The 14720-nt window shown below is 40.1% G+C and overlaps 1 protein-coding gene and 1 pseudogene across 1 annotated transcript; both read right to left on the bottom strand.

Annotated features, from left to right (window-relative positions):
• Nucleotides 1-8103: 8103 nt before the first annotated feature.
• On the bottom strand, nt 8104-8277 carry LOC130019558 (uncharacterized; annotated as a pseudogene).
• A 2722-nt stretch (nt 8278-10999) lies between these two features.
• Nucleotides 11000-11419, bottom strand: LOC130018121 (histone H3-like). The gene has a single exon (XM_056108946.1). It carries the CDS (start codon nt 11417-11419, stop codon nt 11000-11002), a length of 420 nt encoding a protein of 139 aa, XP_055964921.1.
• Nucleotides 11420-14720: the final 3301 nt, after the last annotated feature.

Raw genomic sequence — 14720 nt, 5'->3', positions numbered from 1 at the left:
TTATAAAAAGGTAGTATAATCACCACTTAATTGCTTTTAAGTTTAGAGAAATTAATCAGAATGAATAAGATCATGAGTGTTCACTTATTTGTTGTGTATAGTAAACAAAACAATGCTATGAAGACCATTTTATAATTATTCTTCTGTCCCTTAATAGTTGCCTAGTGATTTTGTGTCAAGTCAATTCAAAATAGACGAAAAGTCAGACTTTAAATAATTTTCAAAGTGTAGAAGTAGAAAATCAAAACAAAGCTGAGCTTGAAAAGAACTAGGAACATGAAGTGAATGATTAATATAAAATGCAGTTTGTCCCAGATTTTATTGGCTATGTGGAATATATCCAACTAATACATGTAGTATGTATCATTTCTGTTACACATGTAATATGTGAATGCTAAATTATAGCAATTATGAATCTATTTCAAGGAATGTCATATAAGAGAAGAAAAAAATGCTCCGTTAAGCAATTTTAAAATAAAAAAATGCTTCATTTGAGGAAATTCAATGTATTGTTGTACTAGTATATTTATTATGCAACATTTTGACTTTAGCTGATGTAGTAAGTACAATAGAATACATATAACAGTTATTTAAAATCCTGGCATACAGTAGGCACAGGATTATTTAAAGACCTCCCTTGTTAAAATATCAGGTACAATAGGAAATAAGAGAGTTTTGGGTGAGGCCAAAAAGTTCAGCTTGTTTTACGTAGGCTTTATTACTTCCCAAGATTTCCAAATAGAAGAGGGGCACAGGAGGAATATATCAACCCTCCCCCATTATGTATTGAGCTTGAAGGAAAAAAAGATCACAACTAGTTATTTGTAGCTGGGAACTTTCATTTCACTGACACTTTAAAAAAAATCAGGTTTTTGTTCATATATATATAATGGTCTGTGAAATATTAATAATCAAAAAGAAAGTGAGATTTGACAAAGTCTCCTCTGAAATGAAGTCATTAGTCTAAGAATTGTAAGCCCATTCTAAAAATTATAGTCCTTAGAACCTTAGAATTAAGGCACTTCTGTTCATATAAAACATTATAGTGAGCATAAAAAATGTATTTTACTAAGTGAATATTGGCATTTTTAACAGATGGAAATCCAAGTGAAATTTTCCAAAATAAAAATTAAAAACCTCAAGTGGCTAATTTGCATCAGTGTGAATAACCTATCTGACTTCATAGCAACATCACATTTGAAATACAAAATGCCTTTCAATTAAATGTTTTCTGGTATTATACATATTAATTTCATTTATCTGGCAGAGTGATAGCAAAGCAGGTTGGGCTTTGCTTGCACACAGCTGACCCAAGTTCGATTCCTCCATCCCTCTCGAAGTGTCTGGAAAACTATCAAGAGTATTCCGCCCCCACAGCAGAGCCTGGAAAACTCCTTGTGGCATATTCGGTATGCCAAAAAACAATAACAACATGTCTCACAATGGAGACATTATTGGTGCCTGCTCAAGCAAATTGATGAACAACAGGAGGACAGTGCTACAGTGTTACAGAATTTTATTTTATAAAGGCTAACAAAAATATTTTAGAGTGGATAGTTAGACATACTCAGTTATATTGTAAATTTTATTTTATAAAGGCTAACAAAAATATTTTAGAGTGGATAGTTAGACATACTCAGTTATAGACTGAGTATAATGAAATATATATATCATAATTGGTTGTAATATTTTCATTATTTATTGAAATACAATTTTAATGCTCTAGTTAATGATAGTCCTTTCTCATTACAAAGACCTCATGCTCATGTCATGATTATTTTATTCACTGTCACTGTCACTGTCTTTCCATTGTTCATCGATTTGCTCAAGAGAACCCAGTAACGTTGTGAGACTTGTTACTGTATTTGGCATATTGAATACATCACGGGTAGCTTGCCAGGCTTTGTCATGCAGGCAAGATACTCTCGGTAGATTGCCAGGCTCTCCGAGAAGGGTGGAGGAATCTAACTCGGTTGGGCCATGTTGGCTGCGTGCAAGACAAATGTTCTACCTGCTCTGCTATCTTTCAGCCAAGATTATTTTAATATGGTGAAAGGTTTATAAAGGTAACTTATTTTTGGAGGTGCCATACTTACTGATGCTCAGAGCTTTCTTCTCACTTTTGCTCAAAGACCACATTTGGAAGAGCTAGGGGAGCATATGCATGCTGAAGATTGAACCAGGGTTAGCAGCACACAAGGTAAACAAGTGCCTTAATCTCTGTACTATCTCTATTAACAGACTGAAAGACAATTAGATTAGACTGAATCCCTTTGAAGACACAATTCCTTTTCCAGTATGATCATAAAAATCTGAAATGTGAATTACAGAACTCTCCAAGTTCTTGATAAGAGTCCTTTCCAAGGAAGTTCAATATTGGCTTTTCCAACATGTATTTATTAGACCTTTCTGAGACAAATAAAATTTGATATGCATAGTATTTAAAACTGATGTATATGGAGCCTCCTAGACTATCATAGAATGTTTGCTACTCCTCCAGCTCTTTGGATATTTAATATTGGGGATTTTAGAGAGAATTCAATCTTTATCAGAAATAACTTTTCTGTCAGAGAATCCTCTATGTCAGAGAAAGCCTGTAACTACACAGCATCTGTTCATCAAAACTCACCTATTTCTACCATGAATTTGTGGCCAATCACTTGATTGGGGGTTTGTTTTTCAGTTTGGGAGCCAACCAGGCAATAATCAAGACTCTGGTTCTCCACTCAGAAATTAATCTTGATGGTGCTCTGGAGACCATATATGGGATGCTGGAGAACAAACCTAGGTAACTGCATGCAAATTGGTGAAAGCCTTACCCACAGTATTATCTCTCAGACCCCATTTCCAATCTACTTGAATTCCCATTCTTCTATCTTGTCCCTTAGTTCAAGTTGCATGTTCCTGATTTTCTTTTCTAGACTTGGCAATTACGTATCAGTATGTGAAATTGGTGCATATTGGAAGATAGATGGTCCTGCAATGTGAATTAGAAGAACAATAATAATAATAATCGTGTTCTATACTCCACAAATAAGTGCAGTCCTTCAAAGGAGAAGGCAGCTGGAATAGAGAAGGGATCGCTAAGAAAATGATGGCTTGAGGAACTGGTTAGGATGGGAGATGTGTGCTGAAAGTAGATAAAGGACCAAACATGATAACCTCTCAGTGTCTGAATTGCAAATCATAATGCCCAAAAGTAGAGAAAGAGGACGGAGAATACTGTCTGTCATGGAGATAGGGGGAGGGTGGGAAAGGGGGGTACACCAGGGTTATTGGTGGTGGAGAATGTACACTGGTGGAGGGACAGGTGTTTGAGCGTTGTGTTATTGTAACTCAAACACAAAAGCTTGTAACTATCTCACAGTGATTCAATAAAATTAAAATGACAATAATAATAATGGAAGCCAAACCAGTCCAAAGTCTTGAGAATCTTTGAGATGTGAAACCCCTCTAAGGTGTTGGGAAAATCTTTTTGATGTAGAGTTCCAGGCCCATATTATTGACTGGACCCTCTGAGGAGAGGGGCTACAATTATACAGACTCTATTAAAGAAAATAAAAAGGACCACCCACAGAAAGTTCAAATCTTCAAGAGCCCCAACTAACTCCCACTTGTAAGAATTTTAACCAAGGCAATTATGGAAGATATCTATTATATAACCTCATTCTCAAAGTCATTGGATACTATCTTCACAATCTGAGAAATTTGTATACTCTCTTGAATATGTAAACATTTTCTTATTTTAGATTCCCTGCAATTCTTTCCAGTGATAAAAGACAATAAACCAGAGAGGGGGAAATACCTCTCAGGATTGACTCTGGTTTTCCTATAAAGACCTAAGTCTTTGTTCCAGCCTGAGGCAATGGCTCTCAGGAATTTGCATGGTAGAGATTATCATCAACATGAAGATAAAAGGGAACTAGGGGAGAAATGCAAATTTTTTGCAGAAGAAGTGTACTACTAGCAGGTTTTTATCAGTTCTGATGTGCCAGGCAGTTCCCAGGTGACTGAGGTGAGAAAAGAACAAGGGAAGGGACTCCCAGCTCATGGCTATACCTCTCTCCCCAACACTTCATGGCAGTTTCCTGCAACATAATTAGTTTCTTCTCTTGAAAAGTGTCTGATATTAACTGCTGAATCAGACAGAGATGAACCATAAAGAATTGGAGACATTTTATTGATCATTAGTTATGTATGCTGATATTACTGCATTCAGTAAAAATTTTCTTTGAGAAGAACATACCAATTTTATAAACACCTTTCAAGTTCCATAGAATACAGGATTTGTGGTGCATGCCTTATATGCAGATGGTCAAAGTTTAATCTCTGGCTCCACATGGTCCAAGAAAATCACCTGGAGAGCCCTTAAGTGTTGTGCTCACAAACATTTAGGCTCTTGTCCTCAAGCAGTGAAAATTGGAAGGGTCAAAATGATGTCAGTGTACCTGACGGGTGACTTATGTGAAGTAGGAAGGAGAAAAACGCTCACTTTCTCCCCATCCACTTCTGCCACCCTGGACCCAGTGTTACTGGGTTCTTGTCTCACCTTGCAAAAAGGAATTTCCGGAGTAGACAAGCAGTGAAATAAACAGATTTTATTTGAAGGGTTTTTGAAGGTGTGGAGGGAAAGAGAATGAGAGAGAGAGAGAGAGAGAGAGAGAGAGAGAGAGAGAGAGAGAGAGAGAGAAAATAGGCTTCTCCAAGGGTGGAGAGAGCCGCTACATACATCCTAGTATTAGACAAAAAAGCGTGAAAGTATATATCTCAAGAGGGGAGATGCAGGCCACAGATGTGCCCAGGTGCCAGATGTGCTCAGGCACCATGTGCTTGACTGTGTGGGCCCAGAAAACACTTGGGCTCAGGCAGCATATGTGTGCCCTGCTTTTGTTCAAGGTCACTTTTATAAGGTTTCTCCAACCTGCCTCCATGTTGGGCTTCTTCCTAGATGAAATTCCAGAAACTTTATGTATGTTACCAGGGCAGTTGGGAGTGGCGATGGTCTTCTTTGGGCTGAATCACTTAACTTTAATCAGATTGAAGTAGAGGTCCAAGGGAATTCATGGCATTTCCTTCATGGGGAGGGGTCCAATCTCCTCAGGGTCTGCTGCTCAAGGTCTTATCCATATCCACAAAGTGGATCAACCTTGGAATTTTCCTCCCAGAAGTTTTGCTGACCTGTTTCATTGCCCAGGGCCTTTCCCTATCTACCTGCCTACATCAGAAAGAGCCCATGGAAAATTGAATAAAGACTTTATTTAGGGAAACATAAAGGAAGGGAAGCTTTCAAATTTTACTGTCCCAGGATTCTGAAGAAAGGGTGCAACCCTTCCTCTTTTATACCATTTAAACACAGACAAGTAGTTGAGCAATTCTTTATTATGTTCGAGGAATGTGTGACATTAAAATGAGGAAGTGAGTGCTGAGATTATATTAGGTACCAGCTAGACCTCCTTCAAGAACATGGAAGAAATAGATAAGAACACAAAGAACCTCCAGCTCCAGGCACATCTCTTTGATTCCACTGTTCTTCCTGCATTTACTTATGACTCAGAGACCTGGGCCCTATACAAACAGGATGAGAACGCAATTCAGGTCTCCCAAAGAGGAATTGAAAGAGCTATGCTTGGAATATCATGTTTCACTCAAATGAGAGAAAGAATCCGGAGTTCTGACATCTCAATGATCAAGAATCAGGGAAGCTGTCTCATTTGCCAAGGTGTCAAAAATCAGATGGGCTGGTCACGTAATGAGATTTAAATACAACTGCTAGACTAGAGCTGTTACTGACTGAATTCCACGGGATGTCAAAAGACCGCGTGGCTGCCCACCTACCAGATGGTCAGACTTCTTCATCAAGATCATGAAGGATCGGTTTGAGACTCTTCATGTTCCCAGAGCAAACAGATGCCATTGGGCTACACTAGCACGTGACAGGGACAAATGGAGACGTTACTGGCACCCGCTTGAGCAAATCAACGACTAACGGGAAGTTAAGTGATTAAGTGATTAAGAACTCCTTTGCCACCTTCCATACCAGATGAACTTCACTTGGGGACATATCCCTAATCTTGCCCTGCCTGCTCCTCCGTAGTCTCTATCACCAGCACTGCTGGGATGGCCTTGGCAATGGGCAGCACTGTAAGGTGTTCCTGGCTTAAGCATTACACCCTTGGTTCAGTTGCCTGAGAGTGATTGACAGGGACCCCAATCTTCCTGATAGTTTCTCCAATACAATGTCACCATCACTACAACAAAAAACTGTCAAGCACATTGCAACATAGAAGAATACAAGTTTTGGAACAACAAGTTTAAATGATGTGTTTGCTTTCCAATGAAATAAAAATAATTTCATTGGAAAGTTTTGCACACTAGTTCTGGTACGCAGCCATATAAAATTCTCTATGAAGAAAGGGGCCTGAGAGATAATATTGTGGGCAGGATGATTGTTTTGCATTCAGCCATGGCTGCTGATGAGCTAAGGGGGACCATAGCGCATGCCGGTGTTTAAACACAGTTCTGCGATATGGTCCCCCTTAGTTCATCAGCAGCCATGGCTGAATGCAGAGCGAGAAATCAGCCCCTAGCACAGCAGGTGTGGCCCAGACACCGGAAAAACTAAAAATCCCCAAGAAGGTAAATGTTTAGGATATTTAAAGTTAGAAGACAGTGATTAAGCTTAAGATCACTTTCATTTGACAAAGTCAGTGGAAGGCAGCAGAAAAAGTCTCAGTTTAATTTGTGATTAACTATGAACCTTGCATTTTCCTTTCCTTGCTGTTCACCCTGTAGTCATTTCAGTTCTCATTAGCACTTTTACCAAAGAATGGGATTGGAAGAGACAGGAAATGAAATTCACATAATCAATTAAGTCACTAATTTACACTCTTTTTCAAGATCAGGTGGAGAAGAGACTGACATTCTTGTTTCAGCTAAATAGCTCCATTTGAACTGTTTTTTTCTGCATTTCTTACTCCGATAGAAAGACACTTTGGACTGAAATGTGTAGAATAAATGAGTCCACGGGTGTAAGTATGTGGTTTGTAATTTCTGGAGTAAAATCAGTTTTTTAGATTTAAAAATATTACTTGCACTTTCACGTACTTGGACTATTAATTCTCTACGGAAATAAGTTAATTATAATTCCATGCATATTTTCTTTCCTAATTGTTAACATTTTTTACTTGGTAAAACTTATGTTTTAAGTGGTATTGAAAATAATGAAAATCAAAAAAGGAACCATTTGTACAATTATAATTATTTTTATACATTTATTCAGATACACTTATGAAATATACTCAAACACAATTCATTTATCATATTTGAAAAGCCTATCTAACGAAAAAGATAAAGAAATTTCTTAGTAAGTAGATATTCCATACTCATATTGTGATGTCTCATGAAAAAATTTTCTCTGAAGATGTAATTTCCCCATTGTATAAAGTCAACTAAATTGGGTCATTCAACTTCAATCCTGCAGGGGACTTGCACAGAGAATGAAGCACATAAGACACAAAAGGAGACAAACAAATACCCACAGAATATATGAGCTTCAGTTCCCTGGTACAATATTGCAACTTCATCCTCCTTCCCAACAAGTTGTCAAAGACATTAAAAACCTTTAGTATCCACATCGAAAGTCAGCTGGTACATAAGAGCAGGGACTGGAAAATTTAACAGAGCCAACTAGCAGGCATCCTTAAAATACACTGTAAAGTCATGAAATTCTATTCTTTTATGCATATGTTGCCCTCACACTTCTAAGAGCACCCTAACTGTTTCATTTTTTGGTGCCTGAGTGCATTTTTGTTGATAATTTACTTTTTTTGCTTTTTCTTTAGAGCAGAACACGGGTGGGAGAAATAGCACAGTGGGTAGGGTGTTTGCTTTGCATGCAGCTGACCAGGGTTCGATTCCTCTGCCCCTTTTTGAGAGCCAGGAAGCTACCGAGAGTATCGCACCCACATGGCAGCGCCTGGCAAGCTCCCCGAAGTGTATTCTATATGCCAAAAATAGTAACAACAAGTGTCACTATGGAGACGTTATTGGTGTTTGCTCGAGCAAATCGATGAACAATGGGAGGACAGTGGACAGTGCTACAAACAGGGCAGAACACAAACACTCTCCCCCACCCCACCCCCTACCACAAATTATGCATTTGAGTTTCCCACATTTGGGAAAATTGCAGGGTTCAGCACATCCAAAGAACAATGAATATGCCTCTCCATGGGGAAAACCACCTTCCTGATTTGGGTATCACCTCAGCCAAGTGAGGACTGGCCATTTGCACTTCAAAGTCTAAGTTTTTTTTTTGCCTTTGGTGACAATTACTATCTTGGGGTCATAATGAGGGAAACAATGAACACATCCCAGTAAGCATCAGTAATAACAGGTTTAAAAGTAAACTCCTGAACTTTAAATATTTTTATTTTAATAAAAATAATTAAGACAGGAAGAATTATTTATTGGCGATACTGGCTGAAACGATAGCACAGCAGGGAGGGCATTTGCCTTGCATAAAGTCAACATGGCTGATTCGAGTTCGATTCCTCCGCCCCTCTCGGAGAGCCCGGCAAGCTACCGAGAGTGTCTCGCCTGCACGGCAGAGCCTGGCAAGCTCCCCGTGACGTATTCGATATGCCAGACACAGTAACAACAAAGTCTCCAATGGAGACGTTACTGGGCCCGCTCGAGCAAATCAATGATCAACGGGAGGGCCTTTACCTTTACCTTTACCTTTAAATTTACATTGGAAAACAGTGGATCTAGATCTGGGTTACTTTCAACACTGAAATAGTTTCCTCCTGTGCTCTTTCTGTCAATTTCCCTTTCCAAGAATAATAGCTATCTGACCTCCACCACCATTGATTGGTTTTGTCATTAATATGCATGCAATTTGTCATCTTAACCAATTCTAACTACAGCCCTACTTCAGCTTCTCATATAACATTGTTTTGTTATAACAGTGATAAGAAAACAAATTCTAGTGACCTGGAATTAAATACTGCTCGACAAATTGTAAATACTGCAGTAGTATCAGCCATAATTATAAATGATATTAATATTACTTATGTTCAGCTTGTTGTCATATTATGAAATGATCAAGTCAAAAGCATGAATCTCCCAACATCTGTTTGAACTTATTATCAGAGGATTGAAGCCCATATAAAAGATGTATTTTTAATTAAATATAGAAGAGCCTTCTTCCAACATTGAATTTAGTTTTATATATAGTCTTTTATCTCTTTTGATTCAAAAGAAATTGCAAATATTAGAAACCATAAAGTAATCTTTCCTACATCATTTAAAATTTTTATGAGATATTCCATTTTAGGGCTATCTTGTATGAAAAGAAAGCCTAAATTCCCACACAAGAAATTTCTCAGAAATTGAAAAAATATTTAATTTTTTGAATTGTATTCTTTCCCTAAATCAGTCACTTTTGTTTCTTCAGTGAAACTCATAAACTCGAATACCAGGGAACTAAGCAGTATTGTTCTATTGGTGTTACATATAGTCCTGTGTGGAAAGAATACAGCTCATTAATGTTTTCTCACATAATGTAGTAATGTAGTCCAGATTATTCTTGTTCTATTTATGTGCACTAAATGATTCTTATCTTTGAGATAGAAACAAGTTGCTCACATTAAAAATAAGTGTCTATTTTATCTAGGGTTGGAGCGATAGCACAGCAGGTAAGGCCTTGCACGCGGCCGAACTGGGTTCGATTCCTCTGCCTCTCTTGAAGAGCCCACCAAGCTACCGAGAGTATCTCGCCTGCACAGCAAAGCCTGACAAGCTACTCATGACATATTTGATATGGCAAAAACAGTAACAACAAGTCTCACAATTTGTTGTGAGATATTACTGGTGCCCGCTAGAGCAAATCAATGACCAATGAGAATACAGTGCTACAAAGCTACATGATAAAATGCTCACTATAAAAGGTGCTATACAGCAAACCTTTCTATTTTATTTTTATTATATTATTATTTTATTATTATTATTGTTTTAATTGTATTGATTCACTATGAGATATAGTTACAAGCTTTTATGTTTGAGTTACAGTCAGACAATGATCAAACAACCATCCCTCCACCAGTGCACATTCCCCACCACCAATAGCCTCAGTACACGCCCACCTTTCCCGCTCTCCCACTCCCTCCATGGCAGACAACATTCCCCATACTCTTTCTCTACTTTTGGGCATTATGGTTTGCAATGCAGATACTGAGAGTTTATCATGTTTGGTTTTTTATCTACCTTTGTCACACATTTCCCATCCCGACAGATTCTTCCAACCATTTTCCTAGTGATCCCTTCTCTATTCCAGCTGTCCACTCCCCACCAGCTCATGAGGCAGGTTTCCAACTATAGAACAATCTTCCTGACCCTTTTAACTACTGTCCTTGGATGTCGGTCTCATGTTATTTTATACTCCTTCCAGTCCTTCTGTATCTATCCCTCCCTCTTTTTTTGACTCATTTCAGACAGCATGATACTCTCCATGTCTACTCACTTATAAGCAAATTTCATCGCTTCATCTCTCCAAACAGCTGCATAGTATTCCATTGTGTATATTTACCAAGATTCTTTAACCAGTCATCTGTTCTTGGGCACTTGGATTGTATCCAGATTTTGGCTATTGTTAACAGTAATGCAATGAACTTATAGGTACAGATATCATTTCTACTATGCTTTTTTGCATCCTCAGGATATATTCACAGGAGTGGTATTGTGGGACCATATGGAAGCTTAGTTTCAAGTTTTTGAAGGACTATCCATATTGTTTTCCAAAAAGGCTGGATCAGTAGGCGTTCCTACCAGTAGTAGTGATTAAAACAGCATGGTATTGTGCTAGAAACAAAACCGCAGACCAAATGGAACAGAGTTGAATATTCTGTCACTGTCACTGTCACCCCATTAAACATCAATTACTTGAGTGGGCACCAGTAGCATCTCCATTTGTCCCAGCCCTGAGATTTTAGCATCATAAACTTTATACTCTCTCCCCGCAGATGTGGCACGCCAGCTGGATGTCCTTGGGCATACTAGTGAGGCGATTGGCAGGAAATGGGCAGAGGTTGGTGTCCTCCAAGAGCCCCACCAGGTAGGCCTTGCAAACCTCCTGCAGCACCATGACAGCTGAGTTCTGGGAATCACAGGTCAGTCTTGAATTCCTGCGTGATCTCGCACACGAGTCACTGGAACTGCAGCTGGAGGTTGTCAGGTAGCTCCACTGTGTGGAGCAGGTCGTGGTGAGGCTTCTTCGGTGCACTCTTGCAGGCTGCCTTGTTGGCCAGCTGCTTGCAGGGTTCCTTCCTGCCTGTTGACGTGCACACTGTCTGCTTAGTACGAGCCTTCTCCTTCTTCCCAACTCAGCTGGAGACTCATTCTGGGTTAGATAAATGAGATCCATTTTAGCTATTGCTGTTGGCATATTTGGTATGTCACAGGCGTCTTGCCGGGCTCTGCTGTGCGAGCTGGATACCCTCAGTAGCTTGCCGGGCTCTCGGTGAGGGGGAGGGGGCCAGGGATAGATGGATGCTTTTGGGACAATCTCTAATCATCCCTGCAGGTGTTCCCCGTTTACCTAATGTAAGCTCCTGGTGACCAGCCTGCTGTGACAATTTGTGCACTGACAACATGCATTTGCCTGCATCTTCAGCAGTGTCTGGAGCATCTTCAGCCTCAGGCTAATCAGTTTGAGGTAGGTGAAATGTGCCTGGAGGTTGTTGAATAGCTGGCAGAGCAAGACCCCATTGCACAGGGGGTCTGCCAGGTCAAACACCTGTGCCGAGTCCCAAGTCACCTGGTGGGTGGTGAACAGTATCCTTCAGTGGACAAGTCACTGCGTGGGCTACTGTCACCATTCCATGCTGGATGGTGGTGTGACTCGGTGCAACTGGGGAAGGCTGGTGACCCTGCGGCTGCCGCCGTGGTCTTCCCTTGTCCCCAGACTCCATTCTGTCTTAATACCACGCAAAACAGCTGTGATGTCCAGCAGGAATCATGAGCAGAGTTCCAGCAGCGATCACACGTGGAATTCCATGTTTGGCCTGCTGAGTCAGGTATCATCTAGAATGAGATGGTGAGCCAGGTTCGGGAGAGTGCAAGGGGTTCAACTGGTGTCAGCGTTATTTTGTCTCTTAGCATTTTTTTCTATGGATATTATAAGTTTATTAAAACTGCAAACGGAAAAATAAGGGGAAGATGTCAGGCAGGTATAATAAGAATATAACAAATGCAATTTTCTGTGTTTGGGTTTCTGGTCGTCGTAGGCTCCGAGAGGTTTCAGGCCTTGCCTTTACCCCTTCCTGTCTGAGTGAAGTCCCAGCTAACCTGCTCTCGGGCAGGGAAACTTGGTGGGTGACTTGTCCAGTTCCTTACTCTTTGGAGGGACCGTCTGCTGCTTTTCTCTATTTCCTAGATTCTGTGTAGGGAATCATTTTATTTCTGTCATACCTCGATTTCTGTTTTCAAGCCCTTCCCCCCAGCCCAATTACCAGAAATGTTTCCAGACTAAGGGACATAATGGGATAGTTTGATCTATTCATTATTGATACATTTTAGTAACTGAAGTTGGAATTTGATGAATACTTATTGTTTTTAGTTAATCTTATTAATATTTTGGTGACTACTATTTAGGCTTATTTTAATTAACAGAGGAATATAAATATTCCTTGTGTATGGTTTATTTTATACTTATCATTGTTTAACATGCTCTCTCTCCTTTTGGGTGTTGTGGTTTGCAAGAGAGACATTGAGTGGCAATCATGTTCGGTCTATAGTCTACTTTCAGCGGGCTTCTCCATCCTGGGAGGATCCTCCCAACACCCTTTATTTGGTGTTCCCTTCTCTATTTGAGCTGCCTTTTCCCCTAGCATGTGTGGCTGGCCTCCAAGCCATGGAGCAAAATTCCTGGTACTAATCTCGGCTATTCTTGGGTGTTAGTCTCCTATTTTGTAACTTTATGTTCCCCAGATGAATGCAATCTTTCTATGTCTATCCCTCTCTTTCTGACTCATTTTGCTTAACATGATACTTTTCATGTAGTACCACTTGTATGTAAATTTCATGACTTCGTCTTTTCTAACAGCTACATAGTACTCCATTGTGTAAATAACATGCATTTTTTAAAACTCCCCCACTTTTTATTTTATTTTTGTTAGTTCCCAAATTTTATTCTTTTCTTTTTTTAATTTTTTTTTTTTATTAGTGAAACACCTGGCAGAGGAACCCAGGTGTGTGGGACCCGGGGCTGAGATCTCCAAGCCTGCACGGTTTGGGACTGGACCTGTCAGTAGCTAGATAGTTACACCCTCCAACTGCTGTATAACCCCAACAACGGCCAGGATCCAGAGATTATCACAACAAGCTCCCGGGAGCGCGCGGCCGCATTTGCCGCCGAACGACTATTTATTTACTTTTCTCTAAGTTTTCAGGGTACCCTAAATATCCAACCCGCACGGCAGAGCCTGGCAAGCTATCCGTGGTCTATGCCAAATAGACCAAATTGATATGCCAAATCCAGTAATAAATGGATCTCATTTCCCTAACCCTGAATATGCAGAGTCTCGAGAAGGATACGGAAGGAGAGGCTGATAAAACACCAAGGCAGACATAGGCTGCCAAAACGCAGAAAAACAAAAATGATTGTCTGTACTTTTAATACTCGTACGCTGGCATCTGCTGCATCCATTGAAGACCTTATGGTACAAGCGCGAAAGATCAAGTACGACATCATTGGTCTGACCGAAACGAGAAGACATCAATCCCATCATGCTGTTTTCGACACTTGAGAAGAACTGTTCCTTGGAACATGTGATAAAAGAGGCGTCGGTGGTGTCGGTATCCTTGTCAACACAAACTTAGTCACGAGCATTGATTCATTCGAATGCCTAACAACCCGAATCGGACGATTACACTTGAATAAATGTGGCTCACTACCGGCAGTTTCTATCTTTGTTGTCTATGCACCAACATCCAGTTATGGTGAAAGAGAAACTGAGAAATTCTACATGGAGCTGGAGAAGTTCTATAAAGAAGATCACACCTTCTACAAGGTCATTGTCGGTGATTTTAATGCCAAGATAGGACCAAGAAGATCAGTCGATGAAATCCACATTGGAACCCATGGCCTGGAATGGAACGAACAGGGTGACAGACTTCCTGAGTTCATCATGTCAACCAAAACCTTCCATGGTAACTCACAATTCCAAAAAGGCTGAATCTAAACGTTGGACATGGGAATCTCCTGATGGACGGTTCCACAATGAAATAGACCACATCATATTCAATCGGCGGTTTTGCCTAACCGATGTTGCTGTTGTCCCAAAATTCCAAACGGGATCAGACCACCGTCGTCTTCGTGCAAAATTCTACCTCACAGAACAAGGAGAAAAGAATGCAAGGTTTAAGAAGAGGACTCCCAGAACAACCACCAACTGGGAGCTCTTTGGCTCTATTGCGGCAACATGGGAAGATGCCGTCATTGACAACATTGATGAGGAATACGATCGAATGATTCAGCACCTCCATGATTGTGCAAGGAATGCCAAGAGAGAGTTAACCATAAAAAACCGTCTTTCTTCGAACACTCTTGAACTTATTCGCCAACGTGGCTTGGCACATGCCTCAGGCAACCACAAGCGAACATCCGAACTGGCAAAACAATGCAGAGAAGCCATCAAGGATGACCTCAAAAACAGGAGAGCAGC

The sequence above is a fragment of the Sorex fumeus genome, unplaced genomic scaffold (assembly GCF_029834395.1).
Source record: "Sorex fumeus unplaced genomic scaffold, SorFum_2.1 ptg000008l, whole genome shotgun sequence".
In the NCBI taxonomy this organism is placed as follows: domain Eukaryota; kingdom Metazoa; phylum Chordata; class Mammalia; order Eulipotyphla; family Soricidae; genus Sorex; species Sorex fumeus.
This window is presented reverse-complemented; position numbering and strand designations above follow the sequence as displayed.

Excerpts from the sequence above, each read along its gene's own strand:
- LOC130018121 (XM_056108946.1), bottom strand. The coding sequence starts at position 11,419 with ATGGATCTCATTTATCTAACCCAGAATGAGTCTCCAGCTGAGTTGGGA.